Consider the following 25,075-nt stretch of genomic DNA (forward strand, 5'->3'; position numbering starts at 1 on the left):
TCATATTGTTATTGCATGTATAATAGCCGTGAGAAAGTCCGCGAAAATGCAATGGAGAAAAATATCAGAAACTAACATTTTCTTGTCTATTCATTTGTATCTTGAACTTATATTCCATTCAATTATGCAAGTGAATCATTTTACTCAAAATATCATAAATTTCAATTGAATCATGTATAATAGCCGTGAGAAAGTCCGCGAAAATGCAATGGAGAAAAATATCAGAAACTAACATTTTCTTGTCTATTCATTTGTATCTTGAACTTATATTCCATTCAATTATGCAAGTGAATCATTTTACTCAAAATATCATAAATTTCAATTGAATCCAACACAAAAAAATCAATTTTATCATTTCGCTAAATTCACGGTTTCGCCAAATTCACGGTAAAATTTTTTTTGACCGTGATAAAATCGAAAAAGCACTGTACTACAATTTAGTAGCTTACTCTTTGTATAGATCAATAACGACGCACGTGCGTACGATCATTAGGATGAGAAAGGAGGTTGCAAGGAATGAAGTATAACAGTCGGTTTAGTCAGAGACCGAGTTTACCTCTGCACCTCCACGACTGCGATGGAAAGGGAAAATTTGTGTCACCGTGGTAAGTGACGGAATCGAACAACGTTACGCGTGAAGTTAACTCATTTCGAAAATGAACGATAATCTCTCTTGTCAAACGCCGCGAGCCAAGGCGATCGGCGTGCGCGAGGACCATTCATCGCCAGAAGCTTTGAAGTGCTTATACGTTTGTGCGTTACTAATCACGATTTCTCTCGGGAAGGCGCGAGCACTCTCTGGCTAAATGGTCACCATGATACATGCATGAATATCCAGGTACACCTCACGAAATCACTGTACTCCGAAAACTATTAGGTGAGCAAAACTCACTTGGACCGAAGTCGCGTTTACACTGGAGCAGGGGAAAAATGTACTAAGCGATGACAGTTTTTCGATGACATCCGAGCGCGTCCCTCTATGGCATCAGTGGTATTGGCAAAACGAAGACAGCCGATAGATAAACTGAATTGCGACTATAACATTGCCGTCTAGTTCTCCATACACAAATGTGTTTTCTTTGCCGTTCACCTTATTCCCATGTCGACTATGGCATGTATGGTTGCATCTAAATTCGCTATACAATACACACATTCTTCAGTACTCAACCGAGTTTGCTGTTCTTTGTACGAAGGCTGTCGGTAAAGTGCCAAGCAGTCTGTATTTTACTCCTTACGCTTCTTTTTCCCTCAACCTTTTTTAACAGTAGTCTTGCGACATCCGCCATCCGCCATTGTGTAGTGAGGACACGAACGACTGTATGAGAAACAGCTTCTTCTCTCTTCTACATTCACTATTCTGAAGACATCCTCCAAATAATGCCGAATGGACACACGTTCTTAATGTGACCAGCGAACTGCTAGCGCGGATAGGTATCACGAACAAACAGCAACAGAAAACTTAATCTGAGAAGACAGTAAAAAAGACTGTATCATTGGGATGCCTGCACTGGAGCATTATGCATGACCGCTCCATTCTCTCCCACCGACGCAGACGCGCAGGAGGAACGCTAAAGTTGACTATTAAATATAAAAATCGGCAGAATTCCATGCATCCAAACCTCCAAAAATTTAGAAAACGCAGATACACTTATTCAATAAGAGATAGTCTCTAATTATTCGAAAAAGCGCAGCAGTAGTCATCATTATGAGATACCGTCATCTTGTTATTATCATTAATTTTAAATTATTATAGTTTGTGGGGAAAAAAAACTTACGTGCTTCAAAAGAATATCTACCACAAGAATGCCATTACGTTACCGAAAATGATAAGCTCAAGCAGAATTTTTGAACGATTCGAACCTCAGTTATTGATAAATATTTTCTGTAAACACAATGACAACTAAACTTATGTAATATTAAGAGTTCCAGTTTGTCTCATATGCCACAGTTTCTCTCTCCCAATCTCTGCTGGTGGCGTATGACGAGAATTCGCATTCGTAAATTTAGGATTCGCTTAATAACTTCTCTGGCGTCCTTCAAAGTCTCTGCGAACCAACTAAAGTGAATCAGACTGTTTTTCCATCTGCAAATTTTTTAAAGTAAAAGGTCGCATCCATTAGATTCTCTAAAACGTTTCCTAGTCCCATAGGCCGGAAAGTCATGAGAATTTTTTTTCATGATTACTTATCGAAGGCGCCCACGATTCCAATACGGAAAACAATAGAGAATCTATGCGCAACTGATGTGTTCGTCCAGGCGATTTCAATTCTGAGAATTCCAATCCAATCCAAAACCAGTTCGGATCCAACCCAAATCCAATTCAAATCTAAGCCCAATTTAATCCAATACAAATCCAACCTCAATCCAATGCAAATCCTATCCACGTCCAATTTGAATCCAATCAAATCAAATTAAACCCAATTGAAATTTAATCGAAATTCAATTCAATGCAAGCCTTTTACATACCCAACCTAATCCAAATCCAATCGGATTGCATTACAAATCCATTCCAAGTGCAACCCAATCCAAATTCAATCCAATCCACTCCAAGTTCAATCTAATCCACTCCAAGTTCAATCCAAACCATTCCAAATCCAATCTAAATTCCATCCTAATCCTACTCTTATTCCACGTGAACAGCTTAGGGGGTAATGATAATATTCACGTGGACACGACATTTTTTTTTTTCAAAAAAAGGAAATCTGCCAAAAAATGCATTGGCCTATAATGAAAATTCTACAAATATTCTAGTTTTAGAATCATTGTCAGCTATATTTAAGACAAATTTGGAATCATTTTATTCGTAACCTCTTCGTTTTTTGGAAAGATTATTCAGTCATGTTGAAAACCTGTCAAGAATTTCAGTAAAAATAGGATATATTTCTTATTTTTTCGTTTTCTCTCGTCAGTACATACACGGAAAAGGACGAATTGGAATCAATTACTCTTTAAGGCACTTTCAGCTAAGCTGTACTAAATTTGGAATCAGTTTTTTGCTTTGAATTATTTTCTTTTTGGTTTCTTTCTCTCATTAGAATTAGAGTAGATGAGCTGGTTATGGCTATAACTTATAAGCACAATGGTACCAGTTATGGCAATACTCCATTTAAACTCCACAATCCATAACTGGTACATTTTTTTTTATATTGCCGTACCTGGTACGCCTCCTCTACTTAATAGATTTGACCCAAATTTATATCTTTTTCTTTTCGATTCCAGAAGCGTTCTCAACCATTTGTATGAATGTGGAATACCTTCATCCGTTTTTTCAGAGAATGTTTTTATATATTTTAAGTATGAATTTTTATTTCCTTCTGTTTCTTTTGTACCTAAGAAGCATTTTCCAGCCTTTTTCGTCTAAGTTCAAATCATATTTTATTCTGACTTTTTCTGACTAACTAAAACGTTTTAAACCATTATTTCCATATTTGGCTTTTCTAACCTTCTATTCTTTGAAGCCTTTCGAAGTATTTTTAGATGTTTTAAACTACATCTACGAGAGTTTTTATGCATTCTGAATTAAATTTGATATAGTTTTTCCTTGAGGTTGGTATTTTTTTCTGGTTCATAGTTACTATTTTGCTGTTTTTCTGCTCATGTAAGCTTTTGCCATGCTTCCAGTTATTCCAGGGTTTATTTTTGATTACTTTGCTCTTAGATTTTCTAACTTTCAGGAGCGCTTCCGTTGAAATAAAATTATTCTGTTCGTTTGAACGCTTTTAGTTATTTTCAGCAAAACTGGAAGTCATGCACTTGAATCCTCAATACTTCAGACTGGTTGCACCTGAATTCTACTGAATTTTCTGATTTATTTATTTTATGGGTCATATCCACCAAATGCTCAAAAAACAAGGCTTTTTTCATGATTTTTTTAAAGGACATTTGAGATGTAAGGTATATAAATAATATATCGTTGGATTAAGCAATTCTTGGAGAATGGAAAAAAATATTGCTACTTTTTGTACAAAATGGCGGCTGTGCAACAATTGCCGTGAATCACTTTTTTTTTTAAAGTTCTTCCGCGGCGAGCAGTAGACGTCGTTCCCAACTCCACCTATAATCAAAACAAAAATTTTTTCTTTATCTACATAAGTGTCGCTAGTGAAGTACACATGATTGTATTTTTAGAATTTTTCCTTCGCAAAATGGCAATGGTTTGGGAAAAAATCGACTTTAATTGTTTATAACTTTTGTTGATGTTAATCAATCGCTAAAATCGTGTGTACTTCACTAGATAATCTAATGAAGAAGCTACAGTTGAAAATTCAAGTTAATCGGATATAAACTTTTTCAGTTCTACTGCTCGCCGGTTTTGAAAACATGGTTAAAAAGTATAGAAAAACTCAAACAGGGAACGTACACAATGAGAACGGCTAATCGACTTAACAAAGGGTAATTGAGAGTAAACACGTGCTGTAGAGATGCTGTAATGGTCGAAACTTGATGCAGCGACCTCCATACTTCAAATTTGAAATACGATATCGATCATAGGCAACTTCTACTATTACAAAGCCTCGAAATTAAAAAAAACGAGTATCGCCAAAAAATGAACAATGTTATTTTTGAGCATAAAAGTTGTTGAATAAAAATTGATTTAAACGAATTTCGAGTTTAGATCAGTACTTGGGCGATGTAGATTTCGATTCTAGGATAGTTTTAGCATGATTTAAGCCAATTAAAAAAAAGGATAAGAAAAAAAAATCTGGTGGATATTACCCCTTTAAGTTAAAGTTTGAAATGCGTTATAACTCCTTTTCATTTCCAATTTTTTTAGCTCCTTCACGTTTTGAGGTTTTTAGCTTTTTTAGCCACGTAAAGTTATATTCCAGGTCATTCTGGTATTTAGGAGTGTTATAAAGTTTTATATGCTTTCTTTCTACCTTCAAGAATCTTAAGATTGTTTTGGGGTAATTTATGATAAATTTTTGATGGTAGCTTTCGGCCTTTCCTAAAGTTTAATTACCAAAAATTTCCTGCAACGATCGAAATCGTTTTTGCTTTTAGTCGCTTCCAACTTCGGAACCAATTACAACAAAATTTGGAATCAATTTCTGCTTTACTCTTTTCTGACCTTTTGGTGTATTACTCAGCCCTTTTAGGCTGCATTCTGATAGGATTTTTTCGTTTATGGCTTTTCTGGCTGATCTTAGACTGAATCTTAATTTATTATTGTTATTTTTTGCTTAACCACTAAATAAACCATAGAAAAGCAAAGCAAAGCCTTGGTGCTACATTCCGATTCGAAACTTGACCTTCTGTTTATTATACACAGACTTCGCAGCCAACTGTTAAGTGTACAGGACAATTGCGGGGCTAGCGCTACGATCCTACTGACACTAACAGCCTCTCCCGAGTCGAGACTCGAACCTACGACGACTGGCTCGTACCTCGAGACCGACTGGGGAGATATATAAACCATAGAACCAACCGTTTAAACATTTTTCCTTGTGGAAAATGTCTACGTGGACAAAGGGGGGGAAGTGGTTGTAAATTTCCACGGTTGTCCACGGAGGGGTCTAGACGGACGATTTTTCTGTCAACGTGGAATATGGACGGCCTTAATAGGAATTTTAATAAATTTAAGTTCAAGCCGTACCCATTTTAAATCCAAGGCGACATTCATAAAGTACGTGATTCATAAGGAGTTGTCATGTGGAGTCACTTGACACGCCTAAGGTCACTAAAGCATATCCGATCATGTAACTCGGAGACTATCTCCAGAAACCGTGGATTGATGGTGAATGGAGTCTATGCTTAGTTTTTTTTGTGTAATATTTTGAGGCTCTGAATTTTTTGATTGAATGATTTTATAATGAGAGAAAGTTGTCTCCGAGTGACGTTTTTTCCCTGGTAGGGGTCATTAATGTGTGACAAAATGTGAACAAGTGGGGGAGGAAAAATTAATTTTAATCAAAATCCAAACCAAAATCTAATCTAAGTCCAAATCCAATCCAATTCAAATTAATGTCCAATCTAACTCCATTTTGATTCCAATTCAATAAAAATTCAATCCATAAAAGCTCAAATTCAATTCAATTTAAATCCGATTTTTTTTCAAATCCAACTCAGTTTAAATCCAATCAAATCTAAATCCAGACGAGAATTCCACCTAAGCTCAAGTCTAGTTCAACCCAAGTCCAAAAACTAAATACAGAAAACTGAAAAATTATTGCTTTTGAGATTGTGCAAAAATAATATTAAATACTACTGCATAGCTTTGCTAAAAATTGTGAACCACTGTCACATTTTTTTGTTTCCAATTCCGATCCCAGAAGAATCATATAGCAAAAACATCTTCATGGTGATGTCATTCGATGGGACACCATCCAATTAGCGAACACCCGGTAATCGATAATAATTCAAACTTAATTAATCCGTCTCCAGTGCATTGCATTTGGATTGGCGTTGCGATTTTTTTGTGTGCACTGTTTATCGTCCGTTTGCCGCGGCTGGCTGCATTCGTAATGTGACACAAATGATGTTTTTTGTTTCTTCTCTCTCTAACACTCACAAACCAAGCATTTGGGTCATTTATCGATTGCCTAACACTTCAATTAATCACTGATTGATAAATATTAATTTCCTGGCATCGCACGCGTTGTCACGCTGGGGAAGAGCAGCAGCCCACAGCACCTCGACCGAACTTCAGCCTCGATGAGACGAAATTATGCACGAATTCAAGTTTTTCAATTTCCATCTTTCCATCGATTGGTGTCGCATTGTGTACTTTTCTCGTCCCCGATACGACAACGCGGCGTTGTACGGAACGGTGAAGTAATTAATTTCTATGGACGTTGTCTCGTAAGATTTGGGGAATTTCTCAAATGATTGTCTTATTGTTGCGTATTAAATCAATTCGGTAACGTAAGCGGGATGCTCTCCAAATGATTACATTGCCAATAAGCTGTCATGAACAATGCATGGTTAGTATCGATCGCATCTGGCTCGGAGCAATTAGTACGAGCAAGTGCGAAGAGTTGTTCCGTGACGATGGAGTTCAGAGACAAAGGCCTAGAGACGCTTTTGTATTTTGTTTGAAATGATTAATCATCGCTAGTGCCACTTTCGGCTAAAACCCTAGGCTTTTGAAAATACGTTAATCATGATCTTAGAATACACCGCGATGTCGAAACTAACGTACTGTTTCGACACTATATTAGCAAATGATTCAATATTGACCTCATCATCGGATCGATTGTTTATTTTTTTTTATTGCTCACTTTCGACAGTACAAGTGGCGGTGTGCTGGCTAATTGTAGTTCTACTGCAAAGGTAAATAAACGCAGCGAAAACCGACCACAAATTGGGGCGGAAAGTAATTCAGTTCAACAACAAAGAATTTCATTCATGGCTTTGGATGCACCTGCCGATGATTTTTTTTCTACAATACCTAGATCGAATGGCGATGGTGGGTTGAACAGGGTTGGTTTGGTGGGTTACTTTAGTACACAAGAACTTACTCAGAGCAACAAGCGTTTAAACCAATTTGAACAGCTGGATAAAGTTTAATACCGGCAAATGATGAACAAATGTTACAAATGTTAAACGTATTCATTTCAGCTCACTCTGTTGTATCGTTCATCGAGGCTTAGTCAGCAGAGTAATCGAAAGAAATAGACTAGTTATTGGAAACAGCCAACAAAAGACACACAATCTACACTTGCTCTAATTGCGTTAAGCACCTGCACCGGTTTGATAACAATAAATTACCAGCAGTGCGGGAAACTCCGATTGCGGATTGCGTTCCAGTGGCATCTTTGCGGTAATTCTACTTCCCAGCCAATCCCGGATTAACTTTCGCAAGCTGTATTTGGTTTCATCCGAATTACCGATCTAATTGGCTCAGATTAGATTTAGAAACTAGAGCAGAGTGAATTTTTGAATCTCTATCTTAGCTTATGCTGGTTCCGAAACATATTTAAAGGATAACAATGATTTTTCATTAGCATGTACATGTTATGGTAATTTTTTTCTAGGTTAAGCTTCAAAGCTGGATTTTGAAACGGCATGATTTTCGTTTGTTGATGGATTTGGATTGAATTTAGAATTAGATTTAAATGGGATATGGATTGGATTGAATTAAAATTGAAGTTGGACGGAATTTCGATTGAATATGTGTTGGTTTTGTGTTGGGTTTACATCAAATTGGGATTATATTTAGTTTTAATTGGTTTCGAATAAAATTGTATTCGATTAGGAATGATTCGTATTCAATTTGCTTTGAATTCAAATTTGATTTGGATTGGAATTAGATTTGGATTTTTTTTTTTGAATAGATAAACCGCAGAATAAGCTAAAAAGGTTTCTGTTAGTAGAGTGTTCTGCCTTTGTTTAGGTAAAAAATCAAAATATTGAAGGAAGAATTATTCTTATAGTTATTGTCTTGTATTAACAGTTCATTGTTAGCATTCACGGGAAATAAAATTAGAATTAGAAATTTTGCAATGTTAACTTTTAACTGACAATCAAAATCTTCCAGTGGCTTTAAACCTAGAGCTGTTTTTCTAAATGATTTGCTGCTTGGATAGCGTCAACAATCCGATATAGTGATGATCAGTATTGCTACTGTAAAAGTAGCTAAACCTGAGTTATAATCGCCATACGATCCGATCCGATCCTATCATCACCAACTTAATTGACCACTTCGGGAGTAGGTGGCACTCGTGAAGGTGTGAAAGGCGAAAAAAAAAACATTGGATACTGTTGGATAATTTCTCCAATCTCTTGGCTAAAGCATAATACGCGTGTGAACCTCGCATGCAATGAGTTTGTCATTCTCTTTAGAGGACTTCCTTTGCCTATTGTGGAGCATGAAATTGCCCTAGGAAACCTGTTTTTCGTGGACATATTTTCCAGTACATGATTAATTAACTCATGAGTAATATATGTTTTTTAAGTCGATAAGGTATTGAATGGATGGCTATGTCACATGTCATAAAATTGTAATTATCTCGGATTGTAAAATTCAATTTGTCAGTCCTAGATGGACAATAACCGTTACCAAATGGATTTGATAGTAAATGTTGCTAATTTGAACCATAAAAATCGCACTTTGGCCGCTTGCTTGGAGAAAAACACGGCCTGGTGATAAATTCGCGTGTCGCGCGATCGCGTTTTTTGGCAATGCGTGAAAATCGGCATTAATGTTTTTTTTCATTGCTTTCCAGCGGGGGCTGCCAATTTTGGCGTGTAACTAACCCGGCGTATGATGCAGCAGCACGTGAATTTGACATTGCGTAATTTCTACGCCTGTGTAGCGCTTACTCGAGCGATGAGTTTAGCGCTAGCCCATGTGGTTTGACGAAATTAGATTCCTCGCGCTTGTTTGTACTTTGGTTCGTGATTTTTCGTGTCTGCGAAGAAAAAGGGTACATGAGCTAACAAACGCTCTCACTCTACGTTACGGTTTGCTGTTTATTGTTTTTTTTTCTGAGACTGTAAACTTCAATCGAGTAGTATTGAAAGGAAAAAAGTAGGAACGTCTACATTTCTGGGTTTTCACTCGTGTTCCCTAATTATAGTGTGTAGTACAGACAGGTGGTGGACAAAAAATGAACGATTAGCATAATATTCAAATGCGAGTGTTAATCAACAAGCAGAGCATTGTATCATTTAATTATAAGGTGAAAATTTTCCTTAAATTGATATGTAACATCCTGTTGGCCAAAAACCGAATGCATGCACTGGTACACACGATTGCTTCTATTTGATCTAAATATGCACGTAACTTATAGATATACTATTTCAAATAGAGTCAATGGATCAATCTAAGTTGTTCCTTTGTCTTGAAAACGACTTGTCTCTAAACATATATAAAGATATTTAAATTATTTTTAAATTATTCTGAAATAAATAAAATCTTAAATCTAAAAAAGCCAGCTGATTTACCTACATGACCTAAATGACAGTGTAATTCTTATTAAATAATTCTTCACTGAGTAAAACATTGGAGTCTTTGAATAAAATAATTTCTGAATGTATTTAAAACTTTTATATGGTTCTAAAATTTCACCAAAACGATAATCGAATGATTATAGATGACTTTTTTGTATGGACTCATCACTATGACCAGACTACCTTCTCCTCTTTTCAATATCGCTTGTTACAATTTTCTGGAAAGATCCCAACAAAATTTTTTCTGGCCTTATTTTCATCAAAAAGAGAGTCTTATCGAAACCTCGATCGTCCTACACTAACGGGTGACAACTAAAAATTTGGATTTTTTTCTACAGCTGTCAAATTTTGGATTTTTTTTCTACAGTTGTCAAAAAAAAAATGGAAGAACTTAATGAGAAACTGATTTATTTCTCATGAAGATACATTCATTTTGAACTAACAAAAAATATTGAACATTTGACAAAGGTCCGTTACCGGTCTTCAGACAAAGTTTTCTTATGATGCCAAAACAAGGGCGTTGTACAGCCTTCAAGTCCCTTTTTCGAATGCATCTCTCGATTCTACTGATCAATTATTCGCTATTCATTGATCTCCAGGTATTTTTGCAACGAAGGAACTCAAAATCTCAAACCAATCTTCGATTGGACGACACTGATATTTTCTCTGGCCAAAACACATACTTTTTATCTGTATGGTTTTTTGGTAGAAATGGAACCATAATGTTGTTCAAACATCCATTCTGGTATATATTTTGATTGATAGCCAAACCGCTAGGCTTGAACCATGATTTGACAATAAGGAAAAAGTCCTTTTCTGACCACTACTCTGGCCGGTCTCCCACCACCTTCCCAGCGGATTGTAGTTGACGTTTGCAGGAGGCCATACATAATAAAAACCGGAAGATTTTCGCTTACAAAATGGTTACCATGAACTTTTTGCCAAAATTGTTGTGCACTTCATAGCGAACTGCACTTGCAGAATGCTCGTTGTTTTGACGCCATTTTGAACCGAACTGAGCAACAAAACAAAACAAAAAAATACTGGCATAAAGAGGAAAGATAGAGCTCTCATATACATATTCGCATTCCTCTCTGAGTGCGTTTATTGTGGAGTAAAAGAGCTCCAAAATCTTCAGATTTTTAGATGACGGACAAAAATCATCAACACTTCTGATATTTTTCTACTTGTTATGATCAAAGCAAGTTGCTTAAGATAATGTGTGACTTTATTGCGGTCAAATTTTGATAGAGGCGTGCATTTTTGTATGAAAAGCGGAAATTATATATGCACTTGTTCGAAAATCAACCCCTCCCCCTTCCTCATACGCTTTTGATTACGTCTGGTATGTAAAGAACATGTATGCCAAGTTTAGCGAATATCGGTCTAGGCGTTCCGGAGATATAGTGTACATATATACAAACAGTATTTTAAAGAAAAAATAATTGTTTTTCAATTGCTTCAATTTTGCTCAAAATTGCAGTGTCGTGCCAGCCAAAAAAAAAAATGACTCGTATTTTTCAATTGCCTATTAGGGTGTCTTATAATAGGATGACAATATGAATGTGTGATGATTTTGTTTTTTTTTTTGGAAAGCCTAATTAATAGCGTTTATAAAAATATAACGCACTTCATAGTCATTCTGGCATGATGTTCAATTTTTTTTAGATTTTGATTATTTTCTATGCAAACCAAAAATTTTCAAATCGATTTTAAACGGTCGGTCACAGATGATCACAGCTGGTTTCTTCTGAAATTGCTAGCAGACTTCTGAAACTTGAAAAAAAAACAAAGAACCCAGCCCGGAAACTTTTGGGAGTAGAAAGATGCCGACCAACAAAGTTTAAAATAATTTACAATTTTTTTACCCATTGAGCCACATAAACACAAGTTTTTCTGAAAGCCTAATCAATAACCTTTATAAAAATATAATACACCTTATAATTATTCTGTTATCATGGCAAAAAAATTTAGGGTTTACTTCTTCTCAAAAAAAAGTGCAATTTTTTACCATTTTTCATCTTTACATCCCGATATCTCAGGTTTAGAAATCGGAACTTTTCTTTATTGAAGTGTCTACTTTCTATAAAAATATAGATAAATAGATCGGCGACAGTCACTTTTTCGATTTTTGTCCGCCTGAAATCCTATAGTGCAATATCGCGATTAATTACAATTTCCTAAAGAAGTTTCTCTGATCAGCTATATTATCAGGGGACACAATAAGGATTATGTCAATAGAAAAGTCAACAACAGTCCTTTGACACCCAAAATGGCCTGATTCTACCGAGATTCGAACTCACGATTGCTCGCTTAACCTTCACAGGATTCAAAAAAAACTTAATAACTGAGTGATTCAAAGTTTTTCTGAAATTGTTCTTGATGATCTTTACATTATTGTCGGACGATTAAAAAAAAATTTGATTTGTTGCCTAAATTATTTCCATATAATATTCTGATTATTTTCAAATAATTTCTTGAATATTTACAGTTTATTTTAATCCTAATTTATTTTTTTTATTTTAAAACTGCCTTGTAATGACTCTAAAACTGTTTCTAAATGTCCAATTTACCGCCAAGTATCGACCGCAGAACTTTACGATCAAAAACTCCGAGCACTCGTCGATGAGCTTCCTTCAGCGTTCATGCTTCATGTCCGTAAAGGGCCACCGGAAGTATCAGCGTCCTATACAGCGCAATTTCTAAACAAATATTAGTCTAAAATGGTTTCAAGGTTAACCTAAAATTATCCATGTAATACACTATTATTTTGTGACTATTCCAATTCTAAAATTGAATATTAATTATTTTAAAATAATTCCAAAATATTCCAAAATAATGAAGTTATTTGAAATTGTAACATAAAATACCTGAAAGGAGAGTTGAATAAATCCTTAATCATTACAACAAATAATTTAAAAACGATTCTCAAACGCTTTAAAATTTTCAGATTCATTCACGCTGTTCTGAATTTTGAACAATTCGTTAAAAAAATTAAATGTTTTTAAATAAACAGAAATGCTTTAGAACAAATCATACAAAACATTGTCCATTGCTATCCAAGCAACAATTGAAACATAACAAAAAAATAAATTGTGATCATTTGTTGCACTAATGAAATTCCGAGGTTTTCAGAAAAAAAATTTGTTACTACAATGAAATTGTAAAGATACAAGCAACAACTAAAGTTGCATCGCTGCTTCAAAAATCTTCACACCAACAACGTAATTCGCGAGGTTGGATTTGTTGTTGAAACGTGTAAACGGCATTTGAAAACCTAACCTTCAGTGGTGGGCACCGCTAATCGAAAATTAAGCGACGCTAACCGCTAAGCCGCTAACCAGAAAATTTAGCTCGATAATTGCTAAACGCTAAACCCATATTAGCGGAACTTTCGCTAATCGCTAATCGCTAACTTTTTAATATGTAAATAGTCATATCGCCATATTTATTGCTCGTGTTTTGTAAGATTTGGACCACTTTGATTTTTTTTTGGTTAAACAAACGAAAACAATTAGTTTTTAACGCTATTTACAATAAGAGGTTCACGAAACGGTATTCATATTTGATTTTGTAAAAACAAGAATAACGAAAGTTATTTAGCTTGCATTGAAAATAGATACTCATAGGAATGTTTTCATAAAAATTTCTATTATTATCTGAATCGAAAAAGTAGAACCAAAGTTGTCATAATTTCAAGCGCATTGCAGTTTGCCAAAGTTCTTGGTGTGCCGAAAATTCAATCTAGACCTTGTGCTTGTTCTTCAAAATGCTCCTGTGGCTTGTACGATAACTGGAACTCCATTCTAGGGTAAAAAAACTGACAAAAGTAACTTTCGCAGTAAAGTATGTTCATCTTTCGAAGCAATTTATGTACGCCATCAGCAATTCACAGTTTTTCTAAATATTTCTATTGTCGCTTCTCTACAAAATTTAGCGAATTAGCGATTAGCGTTTCGAAGGCCAAAATTTTAGCGACGCTAACAGTTTCGCTAACCAGCTCAAAAATTAGCGAAATCGCTAAATCGCTAACTGAATTTTAGCGTCGCTAATTAGCGAATTAGCGAATTAGCGGAATGGTGCCCACCACTGCTAACCTTCACTTAATAGATCTAGTGGGTGGAGCATATAAGTTGCCAACGTGATACTTGCGAGATACACAAAACAAACACACAACAATACTTCTAAAAGTTGCTGTCATGTTCTCAAGCTATGTAACAGCAACTTTTGTTCGATCGTTTGCTTTATACCTACCTATTTGTTTTTGAGATGAGGTTATTTACTGCGTTGTAACTTTTAAATACTTGGATTGGAAGTCGTCCAAACAGTGTGGGTCTCTAAAACGAAATGAAATAAATTGCTTTGATTTTAATTATCACGCTGAAGTGCTGATAAATTAAAGAAGCAAAATAAAAACTGAGAATGAGCATGAGCATGATGAGCATGATAAGGAAAGCAAAATTGAAAACTGAGCTATAAACTAGCAAATGTTTCTACAGCAAATGACGTATATAGCAAAAACGAGAAAATTGAATAGAAATTGATAACAGGAGTTGAATCCAGTTGGAAATAATCAAAGATAAATCGCTTTACAGACAATCCATTCTGTTTTTCCATTCTGGCCATTTGCCATTTTACAATCTTATTACAACGCCACGTAGTTGCTATTTTACCCTAGTTGCTGCCACGATACATCCTTTTTGCTGAAATTTGGCCATGCAGCATTTACCATGTTTTTATCAAATTCCACGCATAAGTTCATACACATTTCTGTTTCATTCTTGAAACTTGTGATGAAACAACGAAAATGTTGCAGTTGGCTCCGCCTCCTGCGCTTTTTTGTCATTGTATAAGAAACTGAGATGTAGCTGCAACTTAGTTTCGCATAAGAATTTGTTGCTGTGATGCACAAAGTTCATAATCGAAACAAATTTTGCTGCTTGGGTAGTTACAACTTTATCTTCTTTTGGCAGAACTTTACGATAAAGGTGTCGAACGACGCAGTATGGGGAATATGACGGGTGAGATAGGACCTCCTAATTGAGCGTTTCTATGTAAGTTTTACGGATTTTGGCAGTATGAGGCCGAGTGTTGTCGTGCAGTAGAATCGCTTTTTCATCATGCATCTGCTTTTTGGCTTTCCTTCACGCGGACGGTCGTCAACATCGATATTGCCGCCTACGTTCCATGTGGATAGTAAAATCGTTATTTTAGACTTCCCGCCCCCCTCCGTGGACAAGCGTGGACATTAAAAAACCTTCCTCCTTCCCTTTTTTATTCACGTGGACATGTTTTAAAAAGAATATTTGAAAAACGTTTGTTCTTGTGGTTCATTTGATAATAATTTCAAATTTAGCCAAACCCACCTAACCAGCCATAAAGGGAAAGAATTCCATCAAAATTAAGCCTGAAAGGCCTGAGAAACGCACCAAAAGATCGGAAAAGGTAATGCAGAAATTTATTGGAAAAGACTAAAAATTTTGCTGAAAATTTTTGTTAAAAAAGAGCTTAAATGTTGATCTCATATTGGTTGTTGCAAAAAAAAGCTTTTCTTCTAGCCAAACACTTGTAAACGCCTTTATGGTTCAGAAGAAACCAAAAGGAATTTAATCACAACTCAGGCTTTCAGTTTTAGCTAAAAAAGCCAAAAGCGCCCCGAAAAACACAACGAACAAGACAATAAATAAAATGAATATGGCTCTTAACGCGGCTTGAAAAACATGAAACATGTCACCGTCTTCTAGAATGAAACAGAATATTATGTAATCAAAATTCAGTCAGATTTGTGTGAATAAAAAAAATCAGCTAAAATGGCTACAGACTTAAAACAACGAAAAGGCCATAACAGAAACTAATTGAAAATTGAAAAGAAAATCATTCAAAGCAGCAGAGAAACACCTCTTAAACCATTAAAAACAGCGAAAAACTTGATCTTAAATTAGTACCTAATAACTTGAAAAAGCAACTATAATCCGTAAAAGATACCAAAATAGTTCTGAAATGATAATCTGTTAAACCGATGGTAGAATGATATTGAATTAGAGTGTTTTTAAATAAGAGCGCTACAAAAGTAGACCGATGGGGACAGCAAACAACGCCATAGTTTTTCCCGTTCTTTTGACATTTCTCTTCTGTAAGGCTTGCCATTTCATAATGGAAAGATACACGATCCAACAATGAGTCGAGATTTACTACCGCAATTCGGAGTCAGTGGTCGTCATAATGGTCCTGCCAGATCGACGATTAAGTGGCTAGTGGAAAAATTTGAATCAACAGACAGGACGATTATGACCTTGATTTTAGGTGGTATTCGGTTATTTTCAGCTGTTTTCCAGAAACAGTATGTCTCTATCTCGAATTTCAGTATGCATGTGGAGCCAATTTCGGGCTTCTGAGCATCAATCTGTTTCCGGAAATGCCCGTATTGGGTGGTATTTACTAATTTTTGGCTGTTTACCAGAACCGGAATTCAAAATGATGTCCAGAGTCGCTTCTTGGCTTCTATGCTCTCGATTACGGAAACACCCATATTTGGTGGAATTTGGTCACTTCCTGCTGTTTTCTAGAAACTGGAAGTCGTTATATTGGATTTCATAATGGCATGTGAGGTTAATTTCTGGCTCCTGGCGTCATTCTGGTTACGAAAATATTCATGTTGGAAGGTATTTAGTTATTTGCGCTTGTTTTCCAGACACCGAAAGTTGCTATCTTAGAATTCAGAACGATTCCTGAGGTCGATTTTTTACTTCTGTTCATCATTATGGCTCCGAAAGTATCCAAATAAAGTGGAAATCGGTCATTTCTGGCAGTTTTTTAACAACCGGACGTCCCCAGCTTAGAATTCAATCTGATAGCTGAGGTAGATTTTTGGCTTCTGTACATCATTACGACTCCTGAAATAACCATATTGGGTGAAATTTTGATTTTGATTTCCAGAAACCAGAAAACACCATATGGATTTCAAAATGGTATGTGAAAATTCTGGCATCCTGGCATCATTCTGGTTCCGGAAGTACCGATATTGGGTGGCATTCGGCCGTTTTTGGCTGTTTTTCAAAAACCAGGAATTTCCTGGTATATAGTCGATATTTGGCTGTTGTGCATCATCCCGATCATTTCAGGCTGTTTTCTATAAAAACTAGTAGAAATATCCCCCCCTTTAATAGTCTGGGGGGTGTCAAACCATGATATAAAGATTTATTGCCCCCAAAAACTTCCACATGTCAAATTTGGTTCCATTTGCTTTCTTAGTTCCCGAGTTATGTAGGAGTTAGTGTTTGATTTGTATGAGAGCCCTCTCTTCCAGAAGAGGAAAGGCTGTCGAACCAAGATAGAAAAAAATTTCGTCTCTAAAAACCTCCACCTGCCAAGTTTGGCTCTATTTGTTTTATTGAATCTCCAGACCAGAAAATAATATTTCATTTATTTGGGACCCCTCCTTTATAGAGAAGGAAGGATTGTCAAACCACCCTGTGAAAATTTATTACCCATAAAACATCCACATGTCGGTTATAGTAGCTTGATAAGTTCTCCAGTTATGCAGAAATTTGTGTTCAATTTGTATGGCAGCTTTTCCTTCTAGAAAAGGCAGGAATGTCAAACTACTACAAACATATTTTTTGCTCCTAAAAACTTCCACATGCCAAATTTGGTTCCATTTAGGTACTTGATTCGTTCTAGAGTTACGCAGAAATTTGTGTTTCAATTGTACGGGAGCCCTCCCTTTCAAAAAAGGGATCTAACACAATTTTTTTTTGTTCACACAATATTTATTTGACACGGCACAATACAAATTAATGTTTTACGGAGCCAATTAAATCTAATGCCTTATGGTCTAAAATATCTTATAAGCTAAAGGCAAATTCTTTACCCTCGCTGCCGGCTACGAGCTGAAACTAAATCTAATACTAAAACTAACATGTTTTTTATCCTAGATTCGTTTCGCTGTTTAATTGGGACCTTAATGCTCTTCAAGTAGCTATAAACATGTAGCATGTTTGGCAAGTTTCGCTGAGCGAGAATATCACGAACTAGCACATAGGGCTGTATTCCTCGGGCCCTGAGGGTATCCAAAAGTAGAGATCTGGCGCCGCAGAATTCAGCACACACCCAAACCACGTGTTCAATGTCTTGATACCCCAATCCACAAACGCAATGATTACTGCTCGCCAGCCCAATACGCAAGAGATGTGCATCTAGCCCGTAGTGGTTGGACATAAAACAATAATTGAAATATTTCTTTGTTCTAGAAACCTCCACGTGCCAAATTTGGTTCTATTTGCTAGAATAATTCTTGAGTTATGCAGGATTTCGGGTTTTCATTTGTATGGAACACCTCTCTCACAGAGCAGGGAGGCGTCTTGAACCATCCTAAGAACCTTTCCCGGTCTCAATAACCCCTGCATACAAACTTTCTCTTCGATCGGTTTAGTAGTTTCGAAATTAATATGGATCAGACAGACAGCCAAACAAACAGATAGAAAGACAGACAAAAAGACGGACCGACAGACAGGACTGCATTTTCATATGTTTAGATAGAAGGATCTATCCCAAAATACAGGTTTGTAGCAGGACTACGATAGTTTTATCAGTTTTTTTGGTAAGAAATAGAAAAAATCACAATTCTAATTTTCTCTCAGTATATAGAATAGTAATTTGAGATTTCTACGAAGGCCGTACACAACCGTACGTGTCAACAACCCGACTCTTAATGATAAAATTCGTACTGCGAACCTGCAGTTTTCCTCATTAAGTTTTTGAACAATTCAGTTCAAGTATTTGAATGTAAGCATCAAGACGAGGAGTCTATTGAACAATTAAGCTTTTTCACCTCAAGCTGCTCCACCAAGTCAATTAACCCAAAGTGGATTACTCCCAATACCATTTATATAATCACTAGTCACTACTGCTTATAGTAAAGTGGTTCGAATATAGAACAAATCCTAGCGCAATAAATTATCAACAGCTTGCCAAAAGCTCCCAACTGCCAACAATCTTCCCTCAGGTGCCAACTAAAAGAGCACTTATTCACATTCCGTGAATCCGTATCGTTAAATTACTGTTTACGACTGTGAAAACAACTTTACGAGCTTTGCACTAATCTCCACCTTCCGATTGGTTTCTCTCGTCTGTATTTACAGATTTATGGGCGTCTGTGTGCAGGAAGGTCAGCTGCACGCCCTCACCGAGTACATCGAGGATGGTTCGCTGGAGCAGCTAATCGCGAACAGTGCCGTATATCTGTCACCGCTGCTGAAGATACGGCTCGCGCTCGGAATCGCCAGAGGAATGCAGTACGTGCACGACGTCGGTATCTTCCATCGGGATCTGACGAGCAAGGTAAGCGGATTTTATTGCACCGATAAACCGGGGCCGGGTCGTTTGATTCAATTTGATTGCTTTACAGAACGTGCTGGTGAAGCGGACGGCGGACGGAATGTTCGATGCGGTGGTCGGAGATTTTGGACTGGCAGCCAATATCCCGCGGAAATGGTAAGCTGATAGGTTTCGCTTCCTGTCGGTTGAAGCAGCCCCCGAGTTAATGTTGTTTATTTACTTTCTCGCAGTGGCAAACCACGACTGGACACAGTAGGCTCGCCCTACTGGATGAGCCCCGAATGTCTGAAAGGGCAATGGTACGACCAAACCAGTGATGTGTTTTCCTACGGTATCATCCTCTGCGAGCTGATAGCTCGGGTTAGTAGCATCACAGTTTTTCTAGCTTCAGCACGAGTAATGGTAATTTCATTTCAGATTGAGGCTGATCCTGACATAATGCCAAGGACTGATTCGTTCGGGCTGGACTATATTGTGTTCGCAGATCTTGCTCCGAATGACACGCCTCCGGCGTTTCTAAGACTGGCTTTTTTTTGTTGTACCGTAAGTCGCCAGTTAAGGTAGTAAAAAGTACCTTCTAATGATATTTCAAAATTTCATTTTAGTATGATCCAAAGAGTCGCCCCACATTCACCGAATGCATCAAAAAGTGCACGCTGCTGTCGGACGTATGTGAGGATAGTTACAGTCACCAGCAACAGCAGCAGCTTCAACGACATAGTATAAGCAATGGCAATAATACAAATACCGTCCCACCTTCGCTTTCGCCAAGCGTCACAGCAAACGGTTGCAACCCATCGTCACCAGTGACACCGCCAGCATCTTCCTCGTCTGTACATAATAGCATTAGCACTCACAATACATCAGCTATCGTCAACGGCAAACCAGCCGCCGGTAAGCGAAACTCGATAGACGTGGCAAACCTCAGCCCCACCAATGAATCGGCTCCCGCCGACAAGGAAGTTCTCAGCCGAGAGAACAGTCTGAACGGCGACCGGGACTCGGACAATCCAATGCAACATCGAAGATCTCTATCGGAGAACGTAATTGTCTTCCCGCCGCATACCACACCCAGTGACAAGGCACGCTACCACATGTACCAGCGGACGGCCGCTAGTAGCAAGCTGGCCGAATCAGTTATTCCCGAATCGCCTACCTATTCCAACCAGACACTCCGGAAGGTTGCGGAAACGATGCTACTGAAGGATCCCCAGTACAAACCACGATCGAAAACCGACCAGGGAGGCGCTCCGAAGGCGAATCCTTTCGCAGCCCTGTCGCAGCTTAAGGGAGTCAAAAAGATTCTCGGCCCAAATCCGGCGGTCACCACGTACAGCTCAGGGGATTTATTCAGTTCCTGTTTCGAAATGTCTGCTCCGTTGCTACGCGAATGGAATATAGTACAAAGCCGAACGGCCAAAAGTCGGGACGTGGTGGGCAGTGGCGGCAGCAGCTCCGAAGGCCAACCAAAAAGTTTGCCCAGTTCTCCGACTTCCCCGCGAAAGGAGTACTGTGACGACGATGAGGACACTAGTGCCGCCAAGTTTAAGGTTTGTCTCCATGTTTGTTACACTAATCACAGTAATAATAAATTCACTGCCTTATTTCAGTCCAAAGCCAAACCCATGGATTCATCGGAAATCAACTCGACAGACGAAAACTTCAACCAGGCCGGTTATAGTTTTGCGCGTAAAGTTTCGCTTGGTGGTTCGGGCATTAAAAAGTATCGCGCCAATTTCACCGAACTCTCTAGTCATCCGCTGTACAAAAGTGGGGCAATCGAGACTGAATCAGGGGACAGCTGCAATGGGGAAGGGGCCAGCCAAACTGTAGCGACTGCAAGCGTAGCGAACTCCACTGCCAACACTGACAGCGGAACTGAAGAGGGTGGAAACGATACCGTCCCTGTGGCGACGGTTAGTGGGAACACAGTGGGTGGGATCAAAAAGTCCTCGTCGACCGTGATGGGAGACGGGATTCTAGAAACGCCAAGAATACTTACCAGAAGAGGGTCCACCGAAAGTGGGTTCTTTTCCTGTCTGAATGAAGACTTTAGCACGTACAAATCGCCACAGTGCAGCTGCTTGGAAAAGGCTAATTTTGAATCTTCGGAGCGGCTCCCCGTTTGCCGATGCGCTTACGGTGGAGGTGTCAATAATTTAGCCGCGAGATTAGAGGATCTCGAACTGTCCTCCAATCAAACGCTAAACGACAGCTCCAGTGTGCTGCTGTACGATGACTCATCTACGAATGTGAGCTCCCTGAGAAGCATGGACGATCTCGAGCTGTCGGATTCGATCAGAAAGAAATTTCACTATCGGCATCACGTACTCAGTAACGTGGATATTGACGCAAGGTCCATCGACATGGGCTTGATCAACAGGCTAGCGCTGGACTCGGAGATCAACAGCATGATTCAGAAAAATCAATTCGCAAACCAGCTGCTCTATTGCAAGAACCGATCATCATCCATTTTTACCGATAGCTCAGACGATATTAGTTCGCTAGCTGGTTCAGATTCATTGCTATGGGACGACCGCTCCTTCACAACGATTCCGAATACACGATCCGCGCAGATCGCTAAGATAGTCGAATATTTCGAGCGAAAAGGTCAAACATTCAAACCATTCACCGTACCTGATTCGGCCTTCGGTTTATCCTCGGGACATTCCGGTTCGTCGGCTTCGTCAACGTCATCTTCGGCATCCGGGGTGCACCATCCATACCAGTACCATCATCATCCTCATTTGCACCGAAGTCCCGGTGTAGGAAATGGGATCAGTGATCCTGCGGGAACAACAGCGGCAACCCGTCGAACGTCCAACGGCTTCTGCAAGTTTTCCACGGCTGCTGAATTGCGCCAACGAACGAACGAGTATGAGGCCTTCTGTTTGGATCTGGAACGAACGCAAACATCGGCAGCGTCTTCCAGTGCTATCCAGCAGCAGCAGTACTATCAGCATGCCCCGCCAACCGTCACCCATCATCGTTTGAACAACATATGCGAAGGCAACGTACGCTCGAAGCTGCAGCTTTTTGACAAAATGAAACAGCAGAATGGTGGCCCCGGGGGAGCTCCAGCTTCGTCGGCCTCGAGCTCGGGAAGCTCGAACAGCATTAATGGGGGCGTAACGACGCCGGCTACTTCCGGTTAAGTTGAAGCAGAAAGAAATCGGGCATCTCAAATTGGTGCAACGTAGGGGAGGAAAGATTGTTTATAGACCCAGTGGAAATCATTTCTCGGTATGATTTTTTTTGTGTGTCCCTAACGTTAGCAAAAAAAGCATATTCTTCGGATTTCAGGACATAGGAAACCGATTGGTTTTTAAATTTAAATTAGATACCTTCTCGTCATTCTACAATTATTTTCCACAGCAAGCTCCCGCTGAAGTTACAAGAATAATTGTGTAATTTAAAAATTTCCAAATAATAAATTGCCGGAATGATTTTCAGAAATCTATTTTTTCACGAACGCACAGTACTTTACAGTGTAGGATGAATTCGAAGCAATTCGAGCAGATCTGTTTTCTTGTTTATGGTTCATTTTAACTGGGAATGTTATTTTACCAGTTATACCAGCTTTAGGTAAATTATTTGGTACCACATTATTAACTTGCTTACTTTCATTCAGCTGCTCAATTGAACTGTTGTGCAGTTAGCAGGTTTATTTTGTCGATAATTTAAGAAAACTGGTATAACCAGCGTACTTCTACATAGCAGAGCAACGTCTTATAAACAAATATAAACAATTTAAGGTTTGTGCTTATGTAGCCAATTAAGAAACTAGTTTGTGTTTACTTTAAAAAATGTTATAAATATTATTTTTTATTCATTCTCTTCTTTATCATTTTTCTATTCTGCTAAGGTTTTCTTATCGACTTATTACTTTATTAACTATGGATTCAAATAAGTTTGTTTTCCCTGCAAAGTTTTTATAATCTGTACAAACACTGTGAGTTCCTCTCTTGTTTGGTTAGGGGTTGCACAAAATGAAGAATTATTGCGGTTGCAAAAGTGAAGACGTTGTTCGGCTGTTTAGGAAGATGTGAATATTAAAGTTACAGGATATTCCAACAATTTTAAAAAATCGTAATTGTTGACTCTAGTTTTTTTCTTTTCGATCGAAACTATTTTTCAACTATTTTTGGTATATTAAAAATCAAATGAAATGACATTTATGAAAACAACAAACTTAGGGGTTTACGAAGCTATCGAAACCCATATTGTAAAATAAACTGTTGTTAGAACCCTGTTAAAATTGGCGTTAGGAACTCTCATTTCGGCTCTTTACATAAAACCAAACGACTACAACAATCTTATCTGAGAGCGGAAGCGTTCGTGTAAGAGGCGAAGGGGGAAAGCACCCCAAGTTGCACCGATAAAACTATAATTCTTTTAACTCAAAAGGAAAACTGCATGAGCAATATATACCTAGTGTCAAAATTTTGAGAAAAAAGTTAAGTGTTATTGCACCAAGAAGAACCCTCAATTTCTGTGGCTAAAATGCTGTACTCGTAGGAGACATCTTTCAGGAATTCGAAGTTGCGTACCTGTGCAGTCTCAAATGTTACTAGCTAAACTCACAGTTGAACGAAAATTACCTGTATAGAAATAAATCGATCTAGCCAAACCTCTAGGCACGAGTTAACGGAGCCTTCAAAACGGCCTTAAAGTTTCCAACAACAACCACAACTGAATTGAGCTATGACTAGCTGCTTACCTTGCTGACAGTGCGAACGGAGAAAATATTAACTGACAAACATCAGCGCATGTAAATTGTAGATAAATATACATCTTTTGTAGAAAGTAGTACTTTTCGTTGGTAAACTGTATACACATTCACGGATGGATAAAATCATTGTCACTCAATTATTAGAGTACGATATCGAGACATAAGGAGGCGAAAAATGTTTGAAAAATTTCGACGTCCATTTAGAAGTTAAACGTTTGTGGCAAAGCAGTAATGCCTCTAGGGTTAAGATAGTTGGTAGAAAATTATATATGTAGCTCCAATCAATCGCTGCGATAGAGCAGAATCCAAGCAGATGCAACTAATGCCAAAATATTCTTCCCAGTAGGGTCCTACCTACCGCACTATTTTTGTACTGGATCATCGAGGATCGTCTTACTTTGTGTCCTCAAGGGCAGAAGCTCACACATCCTTACCACACCATACCTTATGACCTATTATGATACGAGAACTTCCATATTAAATTGCCAACTAAACAAGCTGATCGTCACACACTTGCAATAGCTTTAACAATATTTTACGTTCCTATATATTTTACAGAACTGCTGCAAATAGAGACGAATCAGAATTATACACACACAAAACAATACAAAAAAAAATCGACCCATTGCAGCTTTGTAAAACGAAACATTCAGTATCTAATCCATTATATCCTGCTCCGTATCGTCTATCATGAATAGCTTTAATTTACAATCATATTTTTTCGTGCAAATCGTTTCTCCTTTAAGGTAACCGAGGTTTACCAGTAATGATCTATAAAATGGGCATAAATGCAATACTAGCTCGTACTGTGTTACTGATGTATACAACCATAATAGACTATCGTATCAATTTCATCATCATCATCATCATCATCATCAGTTAAGTAAGACTATCTAGAAATATTACGTTTACTTTAGCCTAACAAAGGAGATTAAAAGTACGTTCATTTGAAATCTTGAATACTTTTGTTCTTTCGATATGTGGTACACTGGCACCAGCTCCAAGAAAAAAGTATTCAAGAAATGTTCAACCTCCAAGTATCTAATTAGCAAAAAAGCCTGTAAAAATGTTTTAACTTTACTCTGCTAGGGCGCAGTCGACTAATATTTATTT

General features: G+C 37.8%; 1 protein-coding gene across 1 annotated transcript in view; it reads left to right on the forward strand.

Moving 5' to 3' along the window:
* Window positions 1–22,686, forward strand: part of LOC129728570 (tyrosine-protein kinase ABL1) — a 222,078-nt gene extending 199,392 nt beyond the window's left edge. Inside the window, exons 4-9 of the mRNA XM_055687020.1 lie at window positions 19,035–19,233; window positions 19,301–19,386; window positions 19,461–19,590; window positions 19,648–19,773; window positions 19,836–20,780; window positions 20,841–22,686. Of these exons, the coding sequence (XP_055542995.1) occupies window positions 19,035–19,233; window positions 19,301–19,386; window positions 19,461–19,590; window positions 19,648–19,773; window positions 19,836–20,780; window positions 20,841–22,385 (3,031 nt within the window). The 3' untranslated portion in view covers window positions 22,386–22,686. The remainder of the gene's footprint in view (window positions 1–19,034; window positions 19,234–19,300; window positions 19,387–19,460; window positions 19,591–19,647; window positions 19,774–19,835; window positions 20,781–20,840) is intronic.
* Window positions 22,687–25,075: the final 2,389 nt, after the last annotated feature.

Source organism: Wyeomyia smithii, chromosome 1 (assembly GCF_029784165.1).
Source record: "Wyeomyia smithii strain HCP4-BCI-WySm-NY-G18 chromosome 1, ASM2978416v1, whole genome shotgun sequence".
Classification (NCBI taxonomy): Eukaryota; Metazoa; Arthropoda; class Insecta; order Diptera; family Culicidae; genus Wyeomyia; species Wyeomyia smithii.